The sequence below is a fragment of the Puma concolor genome, chromosome D4 (assembly GCF_028749965.1).
Source record: "Puma concolor isolate L17-30 chromosome D4, mPumCon1.1.hap2, whole genome shotgun sequence".
Taxonomy (NCBI): Eukaryota; Metazoa; Chordata; class Mammalia; order Carnivora; family Felidae; genus Puma; species Puma concolor.
In genome coordinates, this window is record NC_141679.1 from 13,247,701 (window position 1) to 13,263,474 (window position 15,774).

A 15,774-nucleotide genomic window follows, 5' to 3' on the forward strand; every position below is an offset into this window, starting at 1 on the left:
AGTCAACACTGTGAAAAGTTGCTGAATGTTCCAGAAGATAATTGTTGGGGTTTAGAAGAGTATTTGGGGTCTTCATGGGTACTGAAAGCTGTGTGAGAAAAAAATCTTCAGAGTGAGCCAGTGAGCTCAGAAAACAGAGTAAGTGGAGGGTAAAGACTATTGGTGGAAAGGCAGGCCAGCTTTCAGAGCTGGATGGTCAAGAGGAGAAAACTAGGATGCTTCCTTGAGGGTCTTGGTGGAGAGGGCCAGGGTCATCTCAGATGACAGAGAGCCTGAATGTGCTGATGGGACAAGGGAAAGAGCCACTGGAGAGGGAGACAAGAGCAAGCACATGATGGATGAGATCTTCAGCACGGAGGCCAGGGAGTAGTTGGTCAGCAAAGAAGAGAGGTCATTGGGGTGAGGAGGGAATGCAATGAGGCTGAGTGGAGATACTGACATTCATGAGTGGGAAAAAGGGAGCCAGGATGAAACCAAATATTTTAAGTGAAGTAAGAGGGGATGCCCTCTGCAGAGAGTGAGAAGGAGTGAGGAGCTGAAGAGAATGGAGAAACACGGTGGATGTGCCACAGGCTGACGACTGAAGAATAAGGGGCTTTCAGAGCAGAGTTAGGGCCCACTGAAGTAAAACATCCCAAATATGTCATGGCACTGAAGGCACATATTGCAGAGAATGTTTATTTAGGGACCTGAGATTCAGTGTTTGAGGAAAGTTTTGTTTTTGTCTTTGTTTTTGTTTTAAATACCCTGAGGGTCACTAAATACTTCAGTAGGTTGGAAATGGAGATGTGGACTCCCTTTGGGAGAGTTGTTAAACAAAAATGTCAGGTGTGTCATCTGACCTTGATAGCTCAAGTGTGGTCCTGTTTGATGGACTGGGGTGGTGGAGGAGCCAGGATTTGCAGCCCTTGTAATGTCCTTAGTGGCACCATGATGTTGTGATGTGTAGCATGGTACCACTCATCTCTGTATTAGTTGAGAAACATTTCTTCTTGTTGGGGTCTTTGGACCTTTCTGTGTTTTATCTGCGGAATCTTGTCTGGTTTAAATATGCATCTTCGGGTTCTATTCATTTCCATCAATCTATTTGTAAATGTTGCACCAAAATGTGATAGGGTCTCGGTCCGTGAAAACATAACCATCCGTTCATTTAAAGACATCACATTCTCTACCAATATGAGAACCACAAAATCGAAAGGAGACTAGCTGAAAGACCCTGTCATGTGACTGGGTTGCTAGGATACACCTTCAATGGTCTCCCAGAGCAGAACTGCCTACCTACCCCCTTGGGCCTCTCTTAGGAATGTGGCTGCTACCTGGAGAAAAAACCAAATTAAAGGCTTGAAACATGCACATAAAGAAGTAGATGAGGTCTGTGTATAACTTATTCTTTGCTCTATTTTCTTGCCCTCAATGATAACTATCTCCTTTTGGTAAAAATAACTTTAGGTAGACTCCCAGGAGAACATTAAAAGAAATCAGGAAAAATTGGATTAACTTTAGCTGGAAGAAATCCACATTTGGCTTGTAAGAGACAAAACAGACAGCTGAGTTAAAGAGCCCTTTGCAGGAAGATAGGGGTTTTCTTTCTCAGTTTATCTTTAGTAAATAAGACAATAAAACTAATATTTCTTTCATGCTTAGCTCATGCCAGGCACTGCTTCTAGGTGTTAATGTGTTAAAGTATCACAACAAACTATGTGCCACTATCCCCATTTTACAGACAAGGAAAATGAGGCACAGAAACTTGTCAAAGGTGAGGTAGCCAGGAAGTGCCAGAGGCAAGCTTCAAACCCAGGCAGTCTGATTTTAGAGCCGATTTTTTCTTTTTTAATTCATAGGAACTTAGAAAATTTTACTGAACTCATGATACTCACAAAAAGAAGTTGGCAAACAGGCTTTTGTGTTCATATCATAAAACAACCCACAGGGTATGAATGAAGGAAGTCAGAATATTCTCTGATGCTCTATCATTAGGGTCAAAATTGGTCAAATGGTACCCAAAATTCACTTGTCAGCTTCTTTAAAATTTTTGTATCTTTACTTTTTGTTTGTCAAGCCCTTTGGGGTTGGAGATTTATTTATTTACTTATCTGGCTTTATTATTAAAAAAATGTATAGGTGCATCAAAAATATGCAATTCCAAAGATACAGTTTGTGAATACACTTTAAGGATGTTATCGATTGGATACAATGATGTACATGTGTGTGGGCAAAATGAACCAGGTCTGGAGATTTTTATATCTTGTTTATTCTGAAGGCTTTGATTTTCAGGATTAATAAGATTTTTATTCAGTTTTTAAACTTTTGGTGGGAGTGCAAACTGGTACAGACGCTGTGGGAAAACAGTATGGAGGTTCCTCAAAAAACTGTTGGTTTCATTTCAGAGCTAGGGGGCACAACTTTTATGGACCAACACTATATAAAAACCTTGCAAAGTCAGGTTGTCTATGTGATGATATTTGCCAGGAGTACCTACAGTAAATTTTGCTACTATTTCTTTGTGTCCTAATAACATATGCAGTCAAAGAGGACAAATGAAATTATATGGCTTCTGATTAATAACATTGTGAAGCACTGTGCCATTTCCTTCTTTTTGCCAACCTAGCTCAATGGACGAGTCCTCTTTATTGTGCCCTTTCTGCAATAAAAGAAGCCAGTAGGTCACAAGGTCTCCCATTAACACGTTAAAAAAATTTTGTAAAAGTGTTCCCGTATGACACACAATATGCAACACTGAGAAACGTTATCGACTTAAGACAGAGGGAATAAAAGAAAAAAATTCTACTGGGTTATACTGCTTGCTCGTGATATGACAAAAATGAATTCATTTGCACGGATGAGTAAATAAAATATCTGCATCTTCCATAGTGCGATTTTTAGCAGCGTTCTACAGAAATGCCTGCCCTGGAGTTCTGGCACATTTTCTGGAATTATTGCAGTGATGATTTCCTAACTTCTGTTTGCCCTTCCTTTGTCTTTTACTTGTTCTGTCCCTTTCACTGAGAACCAGGTAATCCATTTTGTACCTCATTTTTACTAAGGTTAAACATGCACAGCACTAAGAGTCCTCTATTCCTACAAGATTTGTTATAAAATCACAAATCTCATCACTCCCTGCCTCTTTACCCAGAGGCAACCACTCAGTTCTCATGGCTGATTATTTTGGTTCTCCATGGCAGATAGTCTTTGAAGATAGCTTCTTTCTTTTTTTTTTCCTAAACATGTCAAGGGGAGGTCACTTTTTTTTAATGTTTGTTTACTTTGAGAGAGAGAGTGAAGGGGAGGGGCAGAGAGAGAGAGAGAGAGAGAGAGAGAGAGAATCCCAAGCAGGCTCTGCACTGTCAGTGCAGAGCCCGACCTGGGGCCCCATCTCATGAACCAAGAGATCATGGCCGAAGCCAAAATCAGGAGTCAGATGCTTCACCGACTGAGCCACCCAGGCACCCCTGAAGACAGTTTCTAAGGAACTATATATCACCCAGCGTTCACACTGAATCTGGGCTGGTCTTGTGACTCGCTTCTGCCAATGGAATGCAGCAGAAAAGACACTATGCGGATTCCAGGCTTGAGTCTTCGGAAGGGATGGCAGCTTCTCTTTTGTCTCTTGTGGCCAGTGCAGAACTGTGTCCCTTCCTCTTCAGCCAGGGATTGCCAACACGTTTCTCCTGGGTTACAGCTCCTGCGTTCCAGGTTCTGTGTTTTCTGTTTCTGTTGTTGTTTGTTTTTGGTTTCCTCTTTCATTTCAGTGGTGCATATCCTCCAGTAATTTCTGAAGAAATGGTTCATGGGTAGTAAATGTTTTGGTAACTCACGTGTGACAACGTCTATTCTACCTTCACAAGCGGCTGGTAGATTAGGCATAGAATTCTAGATTGCACATAAATGTTCTTCAGAATTGTTAAGGCATTGCACAATAGCTTTCTATGCTGTTGTTTGGAAGTCTAAAGCATTCTGGCTCCTTTGCATTTGAGCTGTTTTTTTTCTTTGGAAGCTCATAGGAGAATTTATATACATATATAGTATTTACGTATTTAGTACATTATATAGTATTTATATACGTATATAAGTTATGTATATATAAATACCATATAATTTATATTTATATAATTTATGAGTTTTATGATTATATTAAATACAATTTATAAACATGATATTTATAATATAACACAGTAAAACATATAATATATAACATATAATATATAATATATATTACATATATATATATATATATACATAACATCTACTGTATGTTAAGCATTTTTCTGGGTGTTTGGATACAAAGTCAAAGAAGACATAATCCTTATCCTCCAGAAACTTCCTGTGGGAGGTGGGTTTATAATCAGGATGATCCACTTCCCCAGTTTACCTGGATATTCTTGGTTTATTCTAGTTTTTCTGGCATAATTATCAGTATTTCTCACTTCCATGCCCAAGAAAGTCTCCGTTTGGAGATAAATCATCTGCTAACCATTCCACAGAGTTGTTGCAAAGATTAGATGATGAAATTATGTGAAGATGCTTTGTGAATTGTAAAACATACAAATAACGGGATGAAAAGATTTAAGGTCTTTTATTTCATTCTCCTACTGAGACAAACAAGTGTCTAAAATTGCTATCTACCTTGCTCTCTGATATTGCTTTAAGATCTGCTTGGATTTGTAAGAAAATAAATTTGCCAGCAAATTAATTTCATTTTAAGGCAGTTTAGCATAGTCTCAATAATTTTCAAGATTAAAGTCCTTTTGTGTGTGTGTGTGTGTGTGTGTGTGTGTACCTGTTTTGGATCATTACATGTATGCTTGAAATTTATTTATCATTTGCTATTGTTTTCAGATTTATGGGTCCTCCTTTCAAATTTAACATTTTATGATTCTGTTGGATTTTGGACATAGGGGATATGCCAATTCCCTAGGAAATTTTTTTTAAGTTTATTGATTTATTTTGAGAGAGAGAGACAGACAGACACAGAGACAGAGAGAGAGAGAGAGAGAGAGCAGGGGCCAGGCATAGAGAGAGGGAGAGAGAGAGAATCCCAAGCAGGCTCTGCACTGTCAGCACAGAGCCCAATGCATGGCTTGAACTCACGAACTGTGAGATCATGACCTGAGTGGAAGTCAAGAGCCAGATACTTAACTGACTGAGCCACCCAGGCACCCCAGTTCCCTAGGACTTTTTAAAGCCTATTGAAAAGGGAAAAGGTATAAACATAGTAGATGTAAGGTAGTTACCATAAAGAAGGCAGAGTGTCTGCCCAGGAGCTTCCAATGTCACTGTCTCATGTGTTCCTTACGTGCCTCCATGTGAGAGCTATGATTTTTTTTTTTTTTTCACACAGAGAAGGGAACTGAGGCATATATACAGAGGTTAAGCAACCTAGTTAATACCACAGCCAGTAAAGCACTAAGATCTAAATATATATCCAATCTGATCTTAATGTCTATTGATCATTCATGAGGTTAACAAATAATGTTTGAATCATTGATGTCATCCTAGGTGCTGTGTATGTGTGGATGTGGTGGGGAGTAAAACAGAGGTGGTTTTCGTCCTTATTTCTCGTTTGACATTGTCCTCATCAGTCAGACCATCATGAAACAGATTTTTCCAGGTACTGGGTTAAATGCTTGACTTGCATTATCGATTAATATGGTTACAACAGCTGTGGGAGAGGTATTATAATTATCTGGGTTTAATAGATAAGGAAACTGAGTCTCAGGGAGGGTAAGCAGTATGATCAACAGGGAGTAGAGATGCTCTTACGGGCACCATTGTCACTATTATCAGGAACTTGCTGGGCAGTCCCACTGTGACAAGTACTAGCCTGAGGGGCTGGGGCAACAGTGCAGGATGGCATGGAGGGAGCCCAGAGGGGAAAGCCTGGGGCCACTGGCCTTCACAGAACCATTTTTTCCCTAAAGAACAGTTTTCGGTCTTGGGGGAAAAAAGGGGGTAAGAATGTGATTTCCTTTAATATTTTTGGCAGAAATACTCAAGTACAGACCATTAAAATTTAAAAAGGTAATATTGACTATAATAATAATGCATAATCATTCTGTAGTAGAAAATATTAAGAAGTTACGTATTTAGGTCCACCTGAAGTAAACTTTATGAGTGTGATTTGGGTGAATGTCTGGGCCTTAATTGGTATTCATTTGACTTAGTTTCTGTTTTTGTCTATGGAATGAAGAATTTATTCCTGGTATATAGATATTGAGGCATTTGCATTTGAGACAAGTCTGACGCTCTTTGACCCTCAGTACTTCAGAGAAGTGTGTGTGTGTGTGTGTGTGTGTGTGTGTGTGTGTGTATTTTTCAAGTTGCTTCTGGTCTTACCAGCATTCTTTCCTTCCCTACTTCCTGGCTACAGAATCGTTTGTGTGTGTGTGTGTTGGGGTGGGGGGACCCACAACTGTGTGACTTGGTAGAGCTGATCCCTTCTCTCATGTCATGGATCAAAGGGATTCTCCCATCTCCTTTGCTGTGGTGATGAATTCAGGGGTGGGTGCTGATTTTAAGGCAAACATATGCAAGTTCTCCCTGGGCCCCTTCTGCTGTAATTGCCAGGAATTTAATGGATTTACTCAGCTGGTTTTGGGTCTGAGCCTAGCACTGCTGATGACTGTTGTGTGTGACAGGTGTACAGACTAATGTTGAGAGAGAGAGGACAGTCCCCAATGATGTCATTGGAACCCTGGATCCTGCCTGGCCTGAACTCGGTTTACCCTTCAACTTCCTGGTCATGTGAATCCACAAATCTGTGTTACTTATTTTTGCTTGAGCTAATTTGAATTGTGTTTCTGTCACCTGTAAGCAAAAAAATTCCTGGTTGAAATCAAATTCCACTGGTGATCTAATCTTTAAACATAAAACAAGTGTCCAATTACACTGATTCTTGCCATTACATTAAGAGAAGTTGTGGGCATTCTAGTTTTATCACTAAGATATTGGGTGTGCAGCCAAGGTCATCTGGTAGCTAAGTGCCCTGGTAAGAGCTCTGAGAGTTTTAAGGAAGCAGATATCTTGATCTATATAGGTTTTGGGGCCCATGCCAGGACTCTAACTGCTCATGGTCAATCAGCTCTGTGACTTCTACATTAAAGATTTGACTAAAGGGCTAAAATGAGCCATCTGGCAACAAGTGCACAGAGGAAGCCTGATTTACAAATCAAAGGACAGAAGGAAGACTAAAGATGGCTTCAAGCAGAGAAGGATTTAATATTTTTGTAAAGAGTTTTCATTGTAAAAATAAGCTAGTGAATTTGGTCTCTAACTGAAATATTTCACTATTCACCCACAGTTTAGCCCCCATGCCCTTATTTTTTTTGAATTTGAGAGAGAGAGCGAGAGAGCACAAGGTGGGGAGAGGGGCTGAGGGGGAGAGAAAGAGACAGAGAGAGAGAGAGAGAGAGAGAGAATCTTAAGCAGAGTGCAGAGCCCCATGTGGGGATCAATCTCATAACCCTGGGATCATGACCTAAGCTGAAATCAAGAGTTGGATGCTCATTTGACTGAGCCACTCAGGCGCCCCTTAAGGTTAAAATGAAGTGATAATGCCACACATTTTGACCTTGTTGATCTCTTTTGGATAAATTTCATTTACTTCCATTTGTATAATATTTAGTAACTATGGTATCTGCATCTCACATATGTGATTAATGTATCAACATGAATGTCTCTCTTTTTTGGCTTGAGTAAGTCTATGTAAACAATTCCGAGTTAAAAAAATACTATTAAAAGAAAAACAATTCAAAAAAGGAAAACAATCATGCATGTGTTCTATTAAATTGCCTACACATAGGAAAGAGGGACGGGAAAGATTGAACATATAATCAGAAATAATTTTTTATCTTCAAAGCAAGGCCATAATTAATTTCATTAAGTCTATTTATGAATCATCTGAGATCAAGCAAGTAGCTTCTCAATAAACACTCCTGGGTGCTAAGTGCTTATGAGACCTGGTGCATAGGATTATTGGATGTACACTACATCAGGATGATGCCACAATTTTTATTTTACTAGGGATTAATTAAGCCATTTAAAAACCAAGATGAGTTATTTAGCAAGACTAATTATCTACTGATGTCAGTACTAGTTTGTGATAATAACTACATTTTCTAGTTAATAAAGTTGGAGGGGCATGCAGCGTAGCTTCAAAACACTAAAACATATATACACTTTATCCTTTTGTATACATTTTTTTTCAAGTTTAGTTGCTTGTAAAGATATACTTTTAAAGGAAAATGGTTCAGAACATAGCAATTTTCATTGTTCTATGTGACCTAATCAATAGCTTTCTTGAGAATGTGCGAAAGTTAGAACAGCCTGGCTCTTCTTTTGACATTTCAATTTTTATTTCAAACTTCTTTCCTCATAGTTTCAAGAAAACTACAAATGTATTCTGTTAGAAAGAAGTTGTCATCCTCCACTTATATCTGTACATAATTCATTAGTTTATTACTTATCGATAGCATTAATTTTGCCTGAGGAAATGAGACATAAAATTAAGTGGGAGGAACGGGATAATTTTCTCTGAAATGACTGTGAAAGTCCACAGGAAAATTGGATTTTATACAAATTGTTTCCTATTAGTCCTGGGTTCAAATAATCTGCTTAGATTCCTCAGCGGTATTTCTAATCGTTTCTTATAGTGACCAGCTACCATCCATGCCTACCTGATTTGTACAGACACTTTAAATACTGCCTGCACATAGTACAGTATTTTTATTCCATATGCACTTGACTTTTGCAGCTAACTCCATAAGATGCTGTCTCCTTTTTTGTCATTCTGACATGAAACAAGGATGGTTTTCTTGGCGACACTATGTCTTCTGCTCAGATCCAAAATATATGATAGCATAGCTCTCCCATTTTTCCCTTAAAACTTTTTAAAATGAAAACCCATACTTTATTCAGATTTTTCTCAGTCTTCTTTTTTCTGCTTGGGGATCCTATCCAGGAAACCACATTACATTTAATCCTCATGTGTCCTTAGGCGTCTCCAGGCTGTTACAATTTCTCAAGCTACTCTTGTTTTGGATGACCTTGACAGTTTTGAGGAGGAACACAGCGTTTTGCACCCTCTGTTAGCTTTTAGAAAATGCTTTCCAGAAAAAAAGAAGTAAGCAATAAAGGTCTTTTCCCATGCCATGCAAGAGCTTCTTTACCAATGAAGATTAAACCCAAAGGCAATGAATTTCTCGCTGATGGAGGACAGTGATGACCACATACTATACTTCAGTGCATGCATAGAAATGGAAGGGTACACACCCATGTGATTTGACTTCTGAGGTGTACAAGAAAAGATTGTTAAAAATTGGAAGTAATTTTATCCACAGAGAGGGTCAAGGGACCCTGCTGTGAGCAGATGTTTTCTGGCTTTATTGAGCCTGGAGCAGAGGGACCAGAGCAAGAGGCATGAACAAGTCAGCCAGGATAAGGTGACTGACAGGAGGCTGGTCAACACTGGATAGTTTACTAACAGAAGTTTGGGGTAGTTTCCAGTGAGTCTCTGGTTGCTGTGATTTAGGCAGGGCCAGGCTGAGAGGGAGGCAGACGGAGAGGGACTAGGTTACTTGCCTAAATTTTTGAGTCCTTTTCCCATAGAACCACTCAAGGTGTCTGAAGTCCAGAGATATTAATGGCATCAGATCTCCTCTGTCTGAGTAGGGAAGCCTGATTTTAGCAAATAAAAATACAGGACTCCCAGTTAAGGTTGAATTTCAGATAAATAATAAACAGCTTTTTTAGGATATGTATGTCCCAGACAATATTTGGGACATTGCTTATGCTAAACATTTATTTGTTGTTTATCTGAATAGTCAGTGTCCTGCATTTTTGCTGCATTTTCCTTGGCTTCCCCTGGGTAGATGTATAGTTTCTAGCCTCAGATCACCACTCTTGGAGAGTGGTTATCTTGCTGTGAAAGACAAATGCGACATCACTTATTCTCAAAAGCCACCCCAGGCCAGCATTTGAAACAACTTTGGATGTCAAAAGCATCTCTGGAACAACATTCTTTTTGTCTCCTTCTTTCGTCAGTTTTGAATAGATTTGTCATTATTCTGTGTCCTATAAAAGTATCCTTTAATATATACTGATACTGAAGAAATAAAACCCAGTGGGTTCAGAAACAAGGGATCAGCAAAGGTAGACTTTCCCTAGGGCCACCTGGTTCCTATCCGTCCTTCCCCCTCCCCACCTCCGGACTCTGGGCTTATGGACTAGTGTTTAGTTTCATGGCTTTCTCCTCCTTCTCCTATCTACTTTCTGGTTTTCTCAGATAATGGAGGGAATAAAAACTTGACTATAAAAAAATTCCTCATGCATGGGATAATTGAAAGAGAAGTAAAATTATAAAAATTAAGTGTTAAACCAGGTTTCATGCCCAGGCATAATTTAAAAAAAATACATAAGAAGAATAATTTAACAAACTAAGGAAATCATAACTGATATAAATATGCTCTTGGTCTCCAAGAAAGTCAGCAGAACATATTATGCTTGACATCCTTCACAGATCAACTGGGTCAAAATCAGAAAGCATTTAAAAGCCTTTGCAAAATAGAGTTGACACATCACAATCTTTTAATGGCATAAATTCCCATTAGCATCAACTGTTGCATAAATAATGTTCATTATGGTGATTAGAAATGTTAATTTCTTAGAGCAATCATAATTTCCTTTAATCTACTATGGCAGTGTTTTTTAAACTGCAGGTTATGACCCATTAGTGGGTCATGAAATCAAGTTAGTGGGATATAATCAGCATTAAAGAGAATAGGACGGAATGGAATAGAAAATATCCAATTTCATTGCACACAGTCAATGTAAATATTATTTCATGTACTTTAACCTGAGTTCTAAAAACATATGTAGGTACTTGGTTATAATATAAAATGTATTCCATATGGTCTGTCATGCACAATCAGAAAACAACTATTCTATATGATAACAAATAAATTCTAAGACTGATCTAAAAGTGAAACACAAATTGAAGTGACAGAATGGTGAACATGGAAGAAAATATTTTCAGTAGAAGATACTATGATGGCTAATATGTTTTTAACCAATGACTGGCCCACTTCTCCATTTGCTGAGTTCTGTTTCAAGGTGGGAAATGTGGCATTCCACTTCTTATTATCAATGCAATAGAGATGTTTTGGTGGTAAACGTAAGTGAGGGCTATGGGGTCAGCCTTTCTGTACTACTTATCTTGAGTATGTTACTGAATTGTTCTGTGTCTTGATTTCCTTATCTCAAGATGGGCCTGGTAATAGTCTGGCCATCAAACTTGTAAAGATTAAATGGATTTATGCATAGAATGTGTTTAACATGGTGTTCGGCACTTAGCAAGTCTTCAGTACATGTTAGTTACTGGCTTTATTACTTTTAATTATTTTTCTGTAAGAATAGCAAATATCAGAGAATTTCTTACCTCAAACTTTTAATTTTATCTCTGACAAATGGAGAATGGAGGCCAGAGTATGCTCTGTGATTCAGCCCATGCATGGTCCCTGAATTCTTCTTCTCCTGAACATGCATTTATTAGTTCATTGGAATGAAGTACTTTAGAGCAAAGGTTCTCAACCTGGGACACATGACCCACTTCACAGGATGGTGAACTTCTGAAATGCGATTGGGATTTTGAATGAATGTGCAAATACACCTTTGGGGAATACATGGAGGGGATACATGGCTTCTAGTGTCAATGGAGTCATAGGTGGTGCAGTGAAGAGTTAGACAGACTTGGGTCTAAGTTCAGCCTTATTAATTAGCATGGTAACCCTGAGAAAGTTTCTTACATCTTGTAGCTCCACTTACCTGTTCTGTAGAATGTGGATTAAATATAGCTGCTACATAATACAGTTGTTGCGATAATTAATGTTTACAGCATTTATAAAAAACAGCACTAGGCATAACGGCTGCCACATTATGGGTATTCAAGAGAATATTAATAGTGGAAAAGGGTAGGTAGACTGGAAATTAGAATACAGTGGGTTCCTATTCTGAATTTCAATTGTGGAATGTTAATTGTAATCACTGAGTAATCATTCATTGAGCAATCGCTAAGTGAGTAATCACTGAGTAATCATTCATTCAGTAATCCATTCCCTAATTTATTCAACAAGAATTGACTGAATGCTGCCATGTGTGAGGGATTATGTGAGGTGCTGAGGAAGCACTAATGGATAAGACACATTATCTGTCCTCACAGGCTTATGATCCAGGAAGGCTCACAAACAGGCAGTCACCAACCTTTTGATAAATGGGGAAGCAGGCAAAGTATGGGGCTTGGGGAGAACAAGGGAGACATCTCAAATTCGGAACCACATTCAATGAGGTTTGTGGTTTTGTTTCATCTTATGGTTCTAGTTTTCATTTCAGGGCTGAACAACTTCCTCTTATTTTAATGCTGAACATTATTGGCCAAGTGTAATATTCCTAACTAAGGGACGTTAAGGGCAGACTTTGATCTGTGGAGCCTGGAGGAAACCACTCTTCTCTTGGATATGGCTCCAAATATGAGCACACATAGTGAGGCCGCTTGGTAACATGGGGCGAGAGAAGAGGACAAGCGTCCACCTTCTAAAGGGAAAATCGTAGAATCCAGGGTTTTTCTATTTTTGCCTTGACTTCAAGGAAACTTACAGTTAAAGTTAACATCCCATTACAAGTTTATTTTATTTTATTTTTATTTCTTCGTCTCCCTCAATGATTTTGACTTTCCATTTTAATGCATTATGACATCTCTGTATCCGTCTAGCATCTCTGCCATATTACATGGTTTTTGCAAGTAGATGGGGTAATAATTATTAAATAATCTCAGTTGTGTAGTGTCTTACATACTATATTGGCCTTTTACTTTATGTATTTTTATGGTTCAGTGGACACGATTGAATGGTAGTTTCTTTAAACTTAAGAAATTGAGTCACACTTTGACAGCTCTATCATAGAAGAATTTCATAGCAGGAACAATGTCTTCCAGGAGAAGTCCTTATGTTGTCAATAATTGGATGTGTCATGGTATCATTTGGGTTTATATCCACTATTAGGAGACAAAGTTGCTGTGTTAATCCATTTAAATTATTTTTGTACTCTCTGGACACAGAAACTCTTACCTTTGAGCAAAGCTGTCAGGATAGCTAAATCAATGTCCTGGTGTCCTTCTGATCCCATCCGAAACACCGTAATCTGCAATTTGAGACAAGGTGACCATTAGCAATGCATGTTTTTGCCCAACAGAAATTCAATCAGTGAGACCATATCTGAACATAGACTATCTTAATATCTACAAGGTAGATTTTTAACCACGGGGAAAGCAGACATAGCAAGAATTCAACTCAAGGGTTCTGCAATTCATTAAGAGGAAGATGTCTCAGTAGCCTCCTAACAGAGACCACCTTACATAATGATGTTTACAATGAAGAGAAACCAGAGACAAAGGAAATGTCCTTTTCTATCATTTCAGTTTTAAAATTAAAACTGGCTGGAATTACAAAAATGTGTAAACTATGAGTTGAGAAATTAAGTGTTTAAATTTTTTTTTTCTTTTTTTTTCCAACGTTTATTTATTTTTGGGACAGAGAGAGACAGAGCATGAACGGGGGAGGGGCAGAGAGAGAGGGAGACACAGAATCGGAAACAGGCTCCAGGCTCTGAGCCGTCAGCCCAGAGCCTGACGCGGGGCTCGAACTCACGGACCGCGAGATCGTGACCTGGCTGAAGTCGGACGCTTAACCGACTGCGCCACACAGGCGCCCCGAGAAATTAAGTGTTTAAAAGTAGCTAGTTTGGTATGCCCTTTGGTAAATGGCCCTACTATGTGTGTGTGTGTGTGTGTGTGTGTGCACGCACATGTGTGTGTATATGCATGTATGCAATGTAGCCATCAGTACACTTACTCCTCAGCACTAGTTTTGAATGGTTTCAACACTGTGATGGCTCTAGATCCTTCAGCCCTCTTGATAACCTTGAACCACCTTGAGAATAACTTAGCAATTATTTCCAGGTTGTGAGAAGGAGAAAGCACACAGTACAATAACATCTTTCCTTGCAGTAATCCAGGGGGACAAAAGTATTCTCCAGGGATGGAAAACAGGAAGGAGAGTAAAGAGAGAGCAATGAAGGATTAAAACCTGTTGGATTAATACACAGTTCCACAATAATGCTGAACAGTAACAGTGATCTTTTTTCCAAGTCAGAGGGAGGCTAGGTAAGGAAGCCAAAAGGTTATTTGTATATGTATACTGAATTACTATTTTTTCAGCTACTTTAGGCTTCAAGTTTCTCTATCTGTAAAATGGGAAAATAATAGTGCTTGCTTGTTTCCAACTGCATGGGAAGTAAACTTTGTAGGATTTGCTAATATATAATTAATTTTTTTAAAAAAATGTTTGTTTATTTTGAGAGAGAGAGAGATGGAGGGAGAGAATGAGCAGGGGAGTGTCAGAGAGAGAGGGAGAGAGAGAGAATCCATGCTGTCAGTGCAGAGCCGGATGTGGGGCTTGAACTCACAAACCGTGAGATCATGACCTGAGCCAAAGCCAAGAGTCACATGCTCAAAAACAACTGAGCCATCCACACACCCTGCTAATATATAATTCTAAGTTTTGCCACTATGAGGGAGAGAACAGACACAGAGACTCATCCACTGTTAAACTATCAGTTGCCTTAGAAATCTAGTCCAGTACCCAGAGACAGAGTAACTTGCTTCAGGTCACAAAATGAGTTAGAAGGATAGTTGTGATTAGAACTCAGCAGCCCTGCAATAAGAAAGAATGAAATATGGCCTTTTGTAGCAACGTGGATGGAACTGGAGAGTGTTATGCTAAGTGAAATAAGTCATACAGAGAAAGATACCATATGTTTTCACTCTTATGTGGATGCTGAGAAACTTAACAGAAGACCAGGGGGGAGGGGAAGGGAAAAAAAAGAGGTTAGAGAGGGAGGGAGCCAAAACATAAGAGACTCTTAAAAACTGAGAACAATCTGAGGGTTGATGGGGGGTGGGAGGGAGGGGAAAGTGGGTGATGGGCATTGAGGAGGGCACCTGTTGGGATGAGCACTGGGTGTTGTATGGAAACCAATTTGACAATAAATTTCATATTTAAAAAAAATAAAAAAAGAACTGAGCAGCCCTCGGTGCAAGAGGAACTCAGGAACAGGTGCCTGAATTGGAAAGAAAACTTGAGATCCACAGGATTAGGATTCAGGGGGCAGAAGTGGAATCTCACCAGCCCTTTAACTCTTTCCGCCAGTCCGGCTGTGGTCTGAAAGGTATTATTGTGTACTTAGCTGGTAACAAGTTGAGACAACCAGGATCATATTGGAGTTCATTGTTTTAGAAAAATTTCAAAATTAGGCACCAAACAGAATTCCTTAAACATGGGACCTACTTGCTCTGCAGATGCCTACATTTTATTGCCTAATTAGAGATCACACTTCAGATGTAATTTTTTTCTGGGGCAGCAGATAGATAAATTTGCTCCGAAATAGAACATTAACAGGACTTCCTAGGAACAGATTTGAGGAGAGGGAAAGGAAGGTACATAGTGTAGGGTTTCTAAAGAATTTGGGAAAGGGGAACCGGAGACACAGATACATGCGCTGTTGTTTGTCAAGGAGCCTGAATTGAATTGTATGCCAGGGCTTTGCAGGTTTTCTAGAAAACTGATGTGGGAGGAGTGGCTGTCCACCTGTCCATGCCCTCATTCAAGAGGAAAAGGAAGCACTAAGGAGAGGCTGGAGGATCCAAAGATGAAGTTTGTTTCATAATTT

At 39.1% G+C, this 15,774-nt stretch overlaps 1 protein-coding gene across 8 annotated transcripts in view; it reads right to left on the reverse strand.

Moving 5' to 3' along the window:
* The window catches only part of TRPM3 (transient receptor potential cation channel subfamily M member 3), an 803,813-nt gene that overhangs the window by 111,549 nt on the left and 676,490 nt on the right, over positions 1-15,774 (reverse strand). For all 8 annotated transcript variants that reach the window (XM_086684995.1, XM_086684993.1, XM_086684999.1 and 5 more), the window contains one exon: positions 13,116-13,188. In XM_086684995.1, coding sequence (XP_086541121.1) covers positions 13,116-13,188 — 73 coding nt within the window. The remainder of the gene's footprint in view (positions 1-13,115; positions 13,189-15,774) is intronic.